The 15,133-nt window shown below is 45.3% G+C and overlaps 1 protein-coding gene across 1 annotated transcript in view; it reads right to left on the bottom strand.

The window, feature by feature from the left end:
• The window catches only part of LOC102254304 (nuclear mitotic apparatus protein 1), a 200,685-nt gene that overhangs the window by 152,609 nt on the left and 32,943 nt on the right, over positions 1-15,133 (bottom strand). Inside the window, exons 3-4 of the mRNA XM_014542801.1 lie at positions 2,835-2,912; positions 964-1,029 (exon numbers count right to left, since the gene is read on the bottom strand). Of these exons, the coding sequence (XP_014398287.1) occupies positions 964-1,029; positions 2,835-2,912 (144 nt within the window). The remainder of the gene's footprint in view (positions 1-963; positions 1,030-2,834; positions 2,913-15,133) is intronic.

Raw genomic sequence — 15,133 nt, 5'->3', positions numbered from 1 at the left:
TCACCAATTAGCTGTAATAACCACCCTAAAACCCAAGTGTCCACATAGTCTGAGGCCCTTGGGTAGACAGTCATTTCTGCTCACACCTCTAGACCCTGCTTTCACCCTTCCTGCAAAGGGATGGGGTTAATCTATTTTACATGGTGTGACCAGATTTTCTAGGGTAATCCCAATTTAAAAATGCTGTACAAATGAATACACTCACATTCACATACTCAAATGGAACCGGAAAAGATGCTCAAATTCTCCATCTCCAACCCTTTATAAAGCTTGGAATTCAGTCATACTTTAGTCAGGAGACCAATCTCCTTTAGAGAAAAAAATCAGTACACAAAATGGGTAGAAAAAGGAAAGCCAGAACATTCTACCTGGTTGGTTTTCGAGTTTGCCTCTAGACCAAGAGTAATAAACACTCATCCAGTCCAGGAAGCAGGAAGCAAACCAGGGGGTGACAGGGCAAGAAGGACCTGCATGCCCTGGCTTAGTGACTAGAAGAACAATGACAACCAGGAAGCTTCTGCAGATCAGTTGGATGAGCAAGACCAATTACAGCCATGGAACTGAGGGGCAGTCTTGGGACTACAGCAGGTGAACACATGTGCCCAACTTCCACATGCCTGTACAGCACAGCCAGCCTCCCATCTGCCCTGCAGGTCCACAGCCTGCTCCACTTCTACTAGGAGTGCTCTGGCCAAGTCCAACCCCTAGAAGCCGTGGATAGAAGTGACTTCCTCCCACACTACTAACTCTCACCCGTGACCACTGAAGATGCCTCAAACCAAAGGGTCTAGGTTTTAAGGGTCAGCTCTACCGTTGCCACAAGTTCTTCAAAAATTCCAGGCTCCAAAACAGAAGCCCAAGTGAGAGCACACAGATGCTGTGCTCATAGATGATGCAAATGCAGCCACAATGAAGTGGCCTGGCGAAGCTGGAGACGAGGAATGGACCAAGGAGGACACTCACCATCTCATCCAGGGCGTAGCGCAGGAGGCCATGCTCGTAGAGGATAAAGAACCGCCGCTGCCATTTCTGCAAAGGAACACGGAGTGGGTGTTTAGGAGGGTTCTGGCCCTGATCTCCCCTTGCTGAGCCCCGGTATCTGAGAAAGCTGTATTTAAAGAATGCTGCTTCCACAGCTGCCATTTCTGAGGCAGATGGCAGGAAAGGAGGGATCTCAGGCGGAAGAACAGTGATTTATTATCCAGGACCGGGCCAGAGAAGCCCAAACCACCCAGTATGCTTCCATACAAGTTACTGAGAATTAACAAGATGTCTGATTTATTTTAATTGCAAGCTCCTCAGGAGCAGAAATGTCTTGATCACCTTTTGCATTCTCTATGTACCCAGCACAGAGCTTATCACATGGTATGTGTCAATATTTATTTTATGAATTATCTGACACGATATGGAATAACCTGAGAACACCAAGCTCTGATCCCCCACCTCTGAGAAAATATAGGAAACTGCTATAAGAGGTTGTTCCAATGATCCACAGGGAATGGGAGACAGGGAAAGAGATAGCCAGCTCTAGTACTCACTAAGAAGTGAGCTAACAAAAACTGACGAGTGGGAACAACTAACGCCGATGTCCAGGGAGCATGCAACTGGCAGGGTGCCCTCTCCACTCTCCAACCAAAGGCCAGGCACTAGGGACAAGGGTGGTCCAATGGCACTGACAGTGGAATAAAAAGGACCACAAGGGTATGTGCCTCCTTCATGAGGATCCATGACCCGTTTTCAACATTTCAAAAAGCCCAACATAATTCATACTTTTACCGGCAATAAGGCCATAAGAACTAACTAAAACATCATGTCTCTTTGCTTTGGGCCAGAATTACATCATTTATATGAATGACTTCCCATTAGAAGCAGTTCTGTATGACCTCAATATAAATGGTTGCTGCAGACATTGAAGCACAGCTCTCCCGCCTGGTGGCAGGAACAGGACACTCACAGAGCCTTATAAAGAGGACCGTAGAGGACTGATCCACGTTGCGTGTCCAGGGAGAAACTCCTCCCGAGAAACATTTCCAAGGCACTATTTGTAGTCTCTAAAGACAAAGCCATTCTAGAAGGAATCCCAAAGGACCCAGACACAATACGAGGTCTGTGGGGCCCACAAGCCCTGCCCTGGACTATAGCATTCAGGCTGGGGCAGCAGAGACGGAGACAGGCCAGAGGCTCTCTGAGTGAGCAGGCGATAAGAGGGAGCAGAGTTGGAGAAATTTATAGGGTACAGGCAGCAGCACCGGGAAAAAGCATGTGGAAGAGGAAAGAGGGTATTTTATTTGAAGTCAAATCCAATGGGGATCCCTGACAGAGGAATAAAAACCTCTGGTCAGGGGCAAGGCTGGTCTGACCATCTCACTGCTCCAGCAGCCTGTGCACAGCAGGGACCAATGGGCTGGACCTCCTCCCTTTCCTAGTGTCTATGTGCCGAGTCCCTGGCAAGGGAGGAAGGGAGGAGAGGAAAGGAGGGAGCTGCAGGAGGCAGGGCCTTGGCACTGAAGGAACTGGGCGCCTACGTAGCAGACCTGCAAACATTGGCTGAACTGCCCTTCTGACTTTTCCTTTTCCCTTGAACTATTTCTAGAATCAAAGCTGAGCTATGACGCAAGCAGCACCATGTGAGAGCTTCTCATTGTGAAGGGAGCACCAGATCTAACTACGTGTAATTGAGACGTTTCCTGTGGGTACTCCAAGTCTGCCAAATGGGGGTTCCCTGCAGACCCTACCGCCCCCTAACCTGCTGTCAATTCTGCATCTCCCTCTCCCATTCTGTCAGTATGCCCCTCTCTGGTCCCTCCCACCCCAGGAGTTCATGATTCCCTTACCCGAGACCGATGTACTGGATTGTCAAAGTCAGTCCCATCTGGAGCCAAGAGCAGCCAGCCACCATAAATGGGTTTTGCCTAGAGGAGAAAAGGGCAGGTCATCAGTGGCCTTGGACCGGGGAAGGGGGGGGGGGGGGGGGAGAGAGAGAGAAAACAAGTTTCAACAGTCAAATTAATGACAAGCACTTAGGAGAAACAGAAGTCACCTCTGCTTAGCACATTCCACATAGCTTATCCCCCAGCCACAGGCTGAGTCTCCAAGAAAGATATTTGACACAGAGGCTCATAGGAAGTCTACAGCATCGGGTATGAAGAGTGGAGCACAACACCCAGCAGGAAGCTGAGAAAGTGCAGAGTTTAGGAACACCTAAGAAACAGATGCCTCTCTCCGGTTCCCGATCACGCTACCAAGATCAGGAAAAAATGGCATTTTCTTCAAAAGCCATGTGAGTGCCAATGTGTGCCAGCACTAGCTATAGCACATGAACAACAGAGTCAAAGCCCTCATTCTGATGGTCAAACCAGGGTCTGGCAGAAGAGACACTGCTTTAGTGATCACAGCTAGCACTGGCCAAAGAGTCATCGAATTAGTGGCTGTATGACCTTGGGCTGAAAACCCTTTGAGTCTCAATTGCCCCATTTGAAAGGGAGGGGGATGTGTAATAATTATATCTAGACCCCATGAAACTTATGTGAGGATGGATGAGATAATGCAAAGGAGCGTAAAATGGTGTAGCCACTGTGGAAAACAGGCTGCCAGTTCCTCAAAAGGTTAAACGTAGAATTCCATGCAACCCAGAATTCCATTCCTAAGTATACACATCCAAGAAAACTGAAAGCAGGTGCTTAAATAAAAACTTGGACATGAATATTAACAGCAGCACTACAAACAATGACCAAAAGGTAAAATCACTTTAATAACTATCAACAGATGAATGGATAAACAAACCTGGTATATCCATACAATAGAACAGGGGTCCTCAAACTTTTTAAACAGGGGGCCAGTTCACTGTCCCTCAGACCATTGGAGGGCCGGACTATAGTTTAAAAAAAAACTATGAACAAATTCCTATGCACACTGCACATATCTTATTTTGAAGTAAAAAAACAAAACGGGAACAAATACAATATTTGTATTTGCATGTGGCCCGTGGGCCGTAGTTTGAGGACCCCTGCAATAGAATATTATTCAGCAATAAAAAGGCACGAAGTGCTGACACATTACAACATGAAGACATTATGCTAAGTGTGAGAAGACAGACACAAAAGACCACAGACATATTGTATGATTCCATTCATATGAATAATAAGTAAATCCATAAAAACAGAAAGCAGGTTAATGTTGCTAGGGCATGGAGGAAACAAGAGATGGGAGTGAACACTAACACGTATGGGTTTCTTTTTGTGGTGATGAAAATGTTCTGGAATTAGATAGTGTAGACGATTGCGTGAACTTGTGAATATGCTACAAATTACTGAATCGTACACTTTAATCTTATGGTGTGTGAATCCTATTTAAAAAAAAAGAAAAAATCTGAGCCTGGCTGGGCCTGGCTCAGTAGTGGAGCATCAACCTATAAACCAGGAGGTCACAGTTCTATTCCTGGTCAGGGCACATGACTGGGTTGTGGGCTCGATCCCCGGTCGGGGGAAGGAGGCATTCAGGAAGCAGCCGAGCAATGATTCTCTCTCATCGTTGATGTTACTATCTCTCTCTCCTTCTCCCTTCCTCTCTGAAAAACAAAATAAATAAATAAAACTGAGGAAAAAATACTGAGTACAGTGTTTGGCCTCCAAGTGCTTAATAAATGTTAGTTATTATTATATTTTTATATTCAAAGAGTCCCCCTCATCTGAGACCCTGGCAGTAGGAGTTCAACATGAACTAAAAGGTCCAGACAGATCCTCTGGCTCTGCCTCCCGTCTTAGCCACCACAGAGAGTGAGAAGGGGTTGGAAAAGGCATGCGCAGGCCTATCTGTCTACTACCCTTTGGAGGGCTGTAACACAAAGTAAAACCCACCTCTACTTTACATATAAGGACTGATCTCTGGGTGAGCCTTTGGGGCCCTCCTAAGATGCTTTTTATTTAATACTCTCCAAACTGGGAGGCCCTGTCACACCACCTCATCTTAGAGCTGTGGAATCTGTGACTCAGAAAGGGAAGGTCACTTGCCAGAGGTCACACAGCATCTGGATGAGACAAGAACACTCTTTTTCCTTAGCTTCTGCAGGGTCCTCAAGGCCCCTAAGGGAAACACTAGCTTTTCCCCATGGACATAAACAGAGCAGGTACAAGGGGCTTTGGGCAAGGGGTATGGAGTGGGCTGAAGGAAGGAAGTTGAGAGGCTGGCTTTGATGAAACACGGAGTGGGTGCTGGCGGGGAACCAGGGTTAGGGACACAACTCAGGAGGGCCATGACCTGGGTGAGGAAATAAATCTGCCTGGGAGAGCAGAGCACACAGCCATCCCCTAGTAGGTGAGCACACTCAGCCTTCCCCATCATTCAGGTGTGCAGTTGGCAGACCCAGGGCAGCCCGCACGAAGGATGGAGAGGTCAGCGTTAGGGTGGGTCTCCTGGGCCCGGTGAATCCCCACTTTGCTCTCAGCCTACAGTTCTCTGATCTATAACATCGGAAGCTTGGACCACAGTCATATCTCCCATTTCTGCTTAGCTTTAATTGTATACCATCCTCCTAGTCTCTGGGTGCAGGGCTCTGAGGTACCTTCCCACTATCTGCTATATTTACTGGACCTGTCCCTGAAGGACTGGCACAATTCCCTCGGAACCCAGCCACTGTTTCATCCCGGCCCACCATCAGTGTCATTATTCACTCAACAAATGTCTACTCAGGCCTACTGTGTGCACAGCCCCATGTGCTGTACACCGGGGAGCCTGCCAGCATCCACTTGCTTGGCTATGACTTCCTTCTACAGAGCACCCCAAAGAGTACCTTTCCAGGTGTGCAGGTTGTCCTGAAAGATGGGAAGGCTGGGCCAATGGAGGACCAGGGCAGGAAACACCCGCTCCGGGAGGAGGAACAGGATGGGAGGCAGGTAACCTTCCATCAAGAACATGTACCAAGGCAAATCCACAGTGACAGGAGGTGGATTAGTGGGTGCCTAGGGCTGGGGGATAGAAGTTGGGGGGTGACAGCAAAAAGGTACAGGGCTTCTTTTTGGGATGATGAATATGTTCTAAAATCAATTGTGGTGATGGGTACACACCTCTGGGAATATACTGAAAATCATCAAATTGTACACTTTAAATGGGTCAGTTACACAGTACGTGAATGTTATCGCAATAAAAATGTTAAACAAAGCACTCTACCAAGGCCTGTGTCAGGCGATGGGAAAGCAGAGATAAATAAGAAACTGCTCCTATGTTTGTGGGTTCACAGTCCAAAAGAATTGTAAGTTCATGAATCCGTCTCTCGCACCTGAGAAGGCCATATCTGGGAAAGTTTTCAAGTGACCCTGCCCCCCTCCCCAACCCCGCCAGATTTGGGAAACTTAATTCAAAGAGACCCAGAACAAAGTTTCAAAAGGCAGTAACAACCCAGTCCATTGGTTTGTAGGAAGGGAGGTGGAATGACCTAGAGGCCAGAGGGGAGCAAAAGGCAGCAGGCACTGGCCTGACAGAGAAGAGGTGGAGCAAGAAGCACCTAAGGGTTGACTTGGTACCCACAGCTGAATGACAATAAGAACCACCAGGCGTCTGCTGGGCGACAGCAAGGGAGCAGATGGAGCAGATCTGACTGTGAAGGAAGTAAGCCCCCCTGCCACCCCCTCCCACACACAGGAGGATGGCCTGGGACAGGAGGACTCTGCGGGCACAGGCACGCGGCAGGAATGACTGCACGTGTGGGGAAATAGGGGAGCCAACCTAGCAGTGCAGAGCAGCCTCTACTGAGAACACCAGATTCTGCAACCCAGTCCACAGCCAGAAGAGCCAGACACCAGGACACCCCTCTCAGAGCACCTGTCATCCCGACCCGGCCACCTGGCTCAGCAAGTGCTTCTCCCTATACCTCTCAGAGTACCTAATGCCAACAGCGGAGCCCACTGTGTTGGTAGGCCTAGGTCAGTGATGGCGAACCTTTTGAGCTCGGCATGTCAGCATTTTGAAAAACCCAAACTTAACTCTGGTGACGTGTCACCTATAGAAATTTTTTTATATTTGCAACCACAGTAAAACAAAGACTTATATTTTTTATATTTATTTTACATATTTAAATGCCATTTAACAAAGAAAAATCAACCAAAAAAAATGAGTTCGCATGTCACCTCTGACACGCGTGTCATAGGTTCGCCATCACTGACCTAGGAGTACCCAGCAGAGCCCGCCGGGTCGGTAGGCCTAGGAGTACCCAGCAGAGCCCGCCGGGTTGGTAGGCCTAGGAGTACCCAGCAGAGCCTGTCCCCACGGACTGGAGGCTCCCAGCAGTTCTGTGAGGCAGCAGTCACCCCTCTCAATCCTCACCTTCTTTCCTGGGCGAGGCCTCCGGCAGATGGAAGGCATTTCCTTCCTGAAAACCCGTAACAACTTGAAATGCAGACCCCCCAAGGAAGCTAGCCCAGGGGACATGCTCTATCACTCATGCAGCTAGTGCTGTTCTCTGGCTGGGTGGCTGGTTTTTTGGTTGTTTGTGTTTTTGGGGGGTGGGGGGCGTGCAGGAGAAGCAGGTATCTGTTGTGGATATGAGGATCCAAGCTGAGCTGTATGGAACTGAAGATGGACTGAGCTCTGTTTCAAGCAGGCGACCCTGGAGAAAGCACATGGCCTAACCCCCATGGAAAAGCCACCACATGAAAGCACCCCTGGCCTGCTTCCCTTCCGCTTCAACAGCTTCCCTCACCGGCCCATACAGCAGAGGCTGTGCCTCTTTCCGGCTCCTCTCTGGAAAGAGTCGGGGTGGACTCAACCCAAAGCCTTTCCCAAACAGTTCCCTGAAACCTCTCCTTCCTGGAATATGGGAGACATAACTTCCCTATCCTTCTAAGTACAAATAAAACCGTGGGCATTGGATAGAAGACGAAACAGAGAAGACTCTGAAAGTGAAGAGAAGGCAGGCAGGATGGACACTTCAGGACCCAAGAAATGACAAGGAGGCGCATGCCCTGGTTTTCTTTTTGCCTCCCTGTCCCAGACGGGGGACTGGAGGAGCAGGCAACCTGGAAATGCCAACGGGCCAAGAAAAAAGCCTGCTTTCTCGAGCCAAAGAGCCAGGGAAGGAACAGCCTGGCAAGACAGAAACTCTCAGACAATAACCACCCTCCTCCAGCCAGACACCACAGAAGAGATGGAGCCCACTCCCACCATGCCAACAAAGGCTGCACTTCCACCCGCCCGCTAGAGGCGCCCCAGCACCCGGCCAGGGAGGTGTCAGGAGGCCAGGCAGGGAGCTAGGACTTCTATTCCCACCCAGCAGGTAATAGGCCTCCTCACTCGCCCTGTTGGGGCGATGTCAGAGGGGGACATATGGAAAGCTGAACTCCCCTGCACCCCACACAGGCACTTCCCACCTGAGGTGTCAATCATGGCCAAGTGGGGGGCCTGCACTTCCACCTCCACCTAAAAATAAAAGGCAGGGACTCCCCTTCCCCACTGAAGCAGTGCCAGGAAAGTCCAACGGAAAGGGAAGGGTCAAACACAATCCAGAGTCACCTAAAATAACGGCCAGCCCTGGCTGGTTTGGGTCAGTGGATAGAGCATTGGCCTGCGGACCAAAGGGTCCTGGGTTCGATTCTGGTCAAGGGTACGTGCAGGAGTCAACCAATAGATGTGTTTCTCTCACATCGATGTTTCTGTCTTTCCCTCTCCCTTCCCCTCTTCCTAAAAATCAATGGAAAAATATCCTCGGGTGAGGATAAACCAAAAAAAAAAGAAAGAAAAAGAAGAAGAAGAAAGTCACTGTCATACTAAGAATCATGAAAGTTGTAAATGGAATAAACAAAAACATTCAACAGAGGTTAACACCAATGTAGACGTATCAGAGTTATCTGATGACAATTTTAAAGCAGCCATGCTAAAATGATTCAGTAAGAAATTATGAACATGTTTAGAATAAACTAAACCACAGAAAGCCTCAGCAAAGAAACAGGAGATAGAAGAATCAAAAGGAAATTATTATTTATTTTTAAATTTAAATTTTTTCCATTACCTTTTATCCCCTCTATGCCCTCTACCACCTCCTCCCAACTCCCTCCACCTCCACAATAACCACACTGTTGTCCATGTCCATGATTTATCTCTTTTTTTTTCCAAAAGGAGATTTTTAAACTGAAAAATACATAACTGAAATAAAAAGATCAACAGATAGGCTCAACAGCAAAATAATGGGAACCAAGGGAAGAATCAGTGAACTGTGAGACAAAATAATAGAAACTATCCAATCAGACAACAGAGAGAAAACAGACTGAAAAAATAAGAGAAGAATAGAATCTTAGAGACCTGTGGGTCTGTAACAAAAGTTCTAACATTTGTGTCATCAGAGTCTCAGAAGGAGAGGAGGAGGATTGGGCAGAAATAGCACTTAAAGAAAGAATGGCTGAAAACTTCCCAAATTTGGCCAGAGTAACAACCCATAAATTCAAGAACTTGAGTGACTCCAAAGGATTGGGGAAAAAAAAAAAAATCCACAGCAAGACACATCAAAATTAAATTCTGAAAACTAAAGACATAAAGAAAAAAATCTTGAAAGCAGCCAGAGAAAAACAACAGCTATAGATAAGAGAAAAACAAATATAATGACAATGGATTTCTCATCAAGGACTATGGTGACCTAAAGAAAGTGATACAATATTTTGCAGATGCTGAAAGAAAACAATAGTCAACCCAGAATCCTATATCCAGTGAAAAAATCTTTCAGGAATAAAAGGGAATCAAGATATTCTCAGATGAAGGAAAATTCAGAGATTTGTTAACAGACCCTTTCTAAAATATGGCTAAAGAAAGTTCTCTAAACAAAAAGGAAACAACAATCAAAGAAAACCTGGATCATCATAAAGGAAGCAAGAACATAGTAAGCAAAAATACATGTCATCAGGCTTCCCTTCTTTTCAGTTTTCTAAATTATGTTTGACAACTGAAGCAAAAATTATAAATAACACTGTCTGATGTTCTAAACTGTGTAGAGAAAATAGTTAAGGCACTTACATAGGAAAGGATAAAGGCATATTATGGGAGTATTTCCTTTTAGTTGAACTGATAAAATTACACCACCAATGATAGACTGTGATAAGTTATGTATACATAATGTCATGCCTAGAGCAACCACTAAAAAAAAAAACTATACTGGAAAAAAATCACTAAAAGTCATCAAATTTATCATAAAAATTAAATTATAAAAAAAGAAGTTCAAGAAGGAAGAGAAATAAAAGAGAACAGGAAACAATAATTATACCCTAACATAGCAATGATTATCCTATATAATAAAGAGGTAATATGCAAATTGATCATCACTCCAACACACAAGATGGCCACCCCCATGTGGTCAAAAATGGCCGGCAGGGGAGGGCAGTTGGGGGCGACCAGGCCAGCAGGAGAGGGCAGTTAGGGGTGACCAGGCCTGTAGGGGAGGGCAGTTGGGGGGGGACCAGGCCTGCAGGGGAGGGCAGTTGGGGGCGACCAGGTCTGCAGGGGAGGGCAGTTGGGGGCGACCAGGTCTGCAGGGGAGGGCAGTTGGGGGCGACCAGGTCTGCAGGGGAGGGCAGTTGGGGGCGACCAGGTCTGCAGGGGAGGGCAGTTGGGGGCGACCAGGTTGGCAAGGGAGGGCAGTTAGGGGTGACCAGGCCTGCAGGGGAGCAGTTAGGCATCAATCAGGCTGGTGGGGGAGTGGTTAGGGGGTGATCAGGCTGGCAGGCAGAAGCGGTTAGGGGCAATCAGGCAGGCAGGCAGGCGAGCGGTTGGGAGCCAGCAGTCCTGGATTGTGAGAGGAATGTCCGACTGCCCGTTTAGGCCCAATCCCACCGGGATCAATTCTGGGATCGGGCCTAAACAGGCAGTCGGACATCCCTCAAGGGGTCCCAGACTGGAAAGGGTGCAGGCTGGACTGAGGGACACACACCCTCCCCCCGCACGAATTTCGTACACCAGGCCTCTAGTATTATATATAAATGGTCTAAGTACACCAGTTAAAAGACAGACTGACAAAGCAGATTTTATACAAAGACCAAACTATAAGAAACTCACAGATAGGTTGAAAAGAAAAAATACATCACACAAATAATGATCAAAGGAGAGCAGAGTTGCTATATAGCATCAGATAAAATGGATTTCAAAATAAAGAAAATGGCCGAAACCGGTTTGGCTCAGTGGATAGAGCGTCGGCCTGCGGACTGAAAGGTCCCGGGTTCGATTCCGGTCAGGGGCATGTACCTGGGTTGCGGGCACATCCCCAGTGGGAGATGTGCAGGGGGCAGCTGATCGATGTTTCTCTCTCATCGATGTTTCTAGCTCTCTATCTCTCTCCCTTCCTCTCTGTAAAAAATCAATAAAATATACTTTAAAAAAAAAATTAAAAAAGAAAGAAAATGACCAGAGACAGAAAGGAACATTATATAATGATAAAAGGGTCAATTTACCAAGAAGACAAAGCAATCCTAAATGAATATGCCCCAAGAAACAAAGCTACAAGGTAATGAAGCAAAAAACAGAACTAAACAGAGAAATAAAGAAATCCACAATATGTACTCGCACAGGGACAGGTGCATGCACCATGTGGTGCGCCCTGCAGAAAGGTGGAAGGTATTCTCTGTCTACAGGAAAGCAGCATACTGTAAGACAGTGTCAAACCTGGCTGGTGTGGCTCAGTGGTTGAGCCTTGGCCCATGAACCAGGAGGTCACAGTTCAATTCCTGATCAGAGCACATGCTCTGGTTGCAGGCTTCATCCCCAGTAGGGACATGCAGGACACAGATAAATGATTCTCTCTCATCATTGATTTTTCTGTCTCTCTATCCCTCTCCCTTCCTCTCTCTAAAATCAACGAAAGTATATTTTAAAAAAAGATATTTCCTTAGAAAAGATATATATATATATATACACACACACACACATATATGTGAGAAAGATACATACACACACACACACACACAAGAAAATGTCAACAGCACTGTGGCAAGGGCTGAGTGTGTGCCTCAGGAATTAACATTTTGAATGGGAACATTTTGAGTTGAGCTGCCTAGGAGGAATTTGTATGCTAACTAAGGAAACCATAAAATATCTCAGTCTTTACCAAAGCAGAATGAAAACAAAACAAAACAAAGAAAAAAAAATCCACAATTATAGTTGGAGACTTCAACAGTCCTCTCTCAACAATTGATAGAATAACAACACAGCAAATCAACAAGGAAATAAAAGTAATCAACACCATCATCAACCAACAGAATCTAGTTGGCAGTTAGTAGAACAGTCCACCAAATACCAGAATATACCTCCCCCCTTTTCAGGTCCCCACAGAACATATACCATAATAGATCATATTCTGGGCCATAAAACAAACCTCAATAGATTCAAAAAATAGAAATCATAGAGTATGTTCTATGACCACAATGAAACCAAACTCTGTATCAATAAGATAAAGATAACAGGAAAATCTCCAAACATTTGGAAACTAAATAATATACTTCTAAATAATCCGTGGGTCAAAGAGTAAATTGCAAAGAAAATTTTTTAAAAATTAACAACATATCAAAATTTGTGGAACACAGCTAAGCAGTCCTGAGAGGAAATGTCATAGCACTAACTAAAATGCTTAGTTTAGAAAAGAGCCAAGCTTTCCCATCAATAAGCTCCCACCTCAAGAACCCAAAAATGGAGTACAAAATATACCCAAAACAAGAAGGAAAAAAAGAGCAGAAATCAATTAAATTGAAATAGAAAAATAGTAAAATCAATAAAACAGAGCTGAGTCTTTGAAAAAAAAAATCAATGATACTGACAAACTTCAAGCAAAACCTACAAAGAAAAAGGAAGACGACACAAAATAAACTTAGGAATGAAACAGGAGCTATCACTATAGATCCTGCAGACATCAAAAGGATAACAAGAGAATATTATGAACATTTCAACAAACATGAATTTAATAACTTAGATGAAATAGGCCAATTTTTCATCAAAAAATATATATATATATATCATAATTTGAATGACACTATCACTATTGAAGAAATGGAATATGTAATGTTTGTTTGTTTGCTTCACCAAATGTCAGTCTATCAACCATCCAGACGTCCAGGGCCAGAATGCTGAGTGTAGGTGAGTCTCTCTCCTCCCTGCCACCTAACCTGCAACAATTCTAGGGGCAGTGAATATTTAATTTTTAAAATTGACTTTAGAGAGGGATGGAGGGGGAGAGAGGGACAGAAAGAGGGGGAGCGGGGGAGGGAAAGAGAAAAAGAGGGAGAGGGGGAGAGAGAGAGAGAGAGAGAGAGAGAGATGTGAGAGAGACACATCAATCAGTTGCCTCACACACACACCCCAACTGCGGATCGAACCTGCAACCTAGGTATGTGCCCTGACCAGGAATCAAACCCATGACCTTCTGGTGCATGCGACGACATTCTAACGAACTAAGCCACACCAGCCAGGGCTGAATATGTAATTTTAAAACTCCCAAAAAATAAATATCCAGACCCAAATGGTTTTATTGGAGAATTCTACCAAATGTTTAAAGACAAATTAACACCAATTCTACATAGTCTTTTCTAGAAAATAGAAGAAAAAACACTTTCAATTCATTTTATGAAGCTACTATTAACCTGATATGAAAATCAGACACAGTACCAAAAAAAAGAGGAAAGAAAAGGAACTATAGATCAATATTCCTCATAAATATACATGCAATGCAAAAATCAACGAAAAAGAATTCAACAACATCTATATATACAAAAGCCCAGTGACCGAATGACAGAAAGACCAGAATGACCGGTCGCTATGATGCACACTGCGGTGGCCAACTGGCCCGATCAGGGCCCTGATCAGCCCCTCCATTTCTGTGTCCCCTCCCCCCTGCTGGCTGGCCCGATCAGCCCCCATTGGGGCAGGCCAGCTGAACCCCACTGTGCACAGATTCGTGCACCGGACCTCTAGTATTTAAAGAATTATATACCATGACCAAGTGCGTTTTATTCCAGGAATGCAAGGCTGGTTTAATTTTTTTTTAATCAATGTAATCCACCATATCAATAGGCTACAGAAAAAAATCCTGTGATTACATCATTTAATTCAGAAAATTCACACACTCCTGATTTAGAAAACAAACAAAAAACCTCAAGAAAGCAGAAATAGCAGGGAGCTTCCTCAACTAATAATGAACATGTATAAAAAGCCTAGAGAGCTAACAATGTACAGAATGGCGAGTGGTGAAAGACTAAATCAGCGTTTCTCAACCTGTGGGTCGCGACCCCTTTGGGGGTCGAACAACCCTTTCACAGGGGTTGCCTAAGACCATCGGAAAACACATATATAATTACATATTGTTTTTGTGATTAATCACTATGCTTTAATTATGTTCAATTTGTAACAATGAAAATACATCCTGCATATCAGATATTTACATGACGATTCATAACAGTAGCAAAATGACAGTTATGAAGTAGCAATGAAAATAATTTTATGGTTGGGGGTCACCACAACATGAGGAACTGTATTAAAGGGTCGCGGCATTACGAAGGTTGAGAACCACTGGACTAAACGCTTCTCCTCTAATATCAGGAACTAGGCAATGACATCCACTCTCAGAACTCTTATTCTAGCCAGTGCAATAGGTAAGGAAAGGAAATAGAAAGCATACAGATCAGAAAGAAGAAATATGATATTTATAGATGACATGTATGTCTATCCTATCTAATAAAAGAGAAACATGGTAATTAGCCGTACGGCCGCTACCCTTCCCATTGGCTAATCAGTGAGATATGCAAATTAACTACCAGCCAAGATGGCGGCCGGCAGCCAGGCAGCTTGAAGCGAACAGGGAGGCTTGCTTGCTTCAGTGACGGAGGAAGCCAAGCTTCCCCGCCTGCGCTGCCAGCCTCTCAGCTTGCAGTTTGAAACATTTTTGCAAATATAGAAGCTAAACAAAACCCCAGAAACCGGCTTTAGTCAGCCAGGCTTCAGCCAGCAAGACCGCAACATTGTTTCGAATACAGAAGGTAAACAAAGGCCAGAAACCTGCTTTCAGCAGCCGAGCCTCAGAGAGAAAGCCGGCTCTCAGCTCCAGTGACAGGCATAGAAGGTAAATAAATGCCAGAATAAAAAAAAAAAAGAAAAAAAGGAGAGGTTTGGAGCTTCAGTC

The sequence above is a fragment of the Myotis brandtii genome, unplaced genomic scaffold (assembly GCF_000412655.1).
Source record: "Myotis brandtii unplaced genomic scaffold, ASM41265v1 scaffold314, whole genome shotgun sequence".
In the NCBI taxonomy this organism is placed as follows: domain Eukaryota; kingdom Metazoa; phylum Chordata; class Mammalia; order Chiroptera; family Vespertilionidae; genus Myotis; species Myotis brandtii.
The sequence above is the reverse complement of the archived record's forward strand: the minus strand, read 5'-3'. Positions and strand labels throughout refer to the sequence as shown.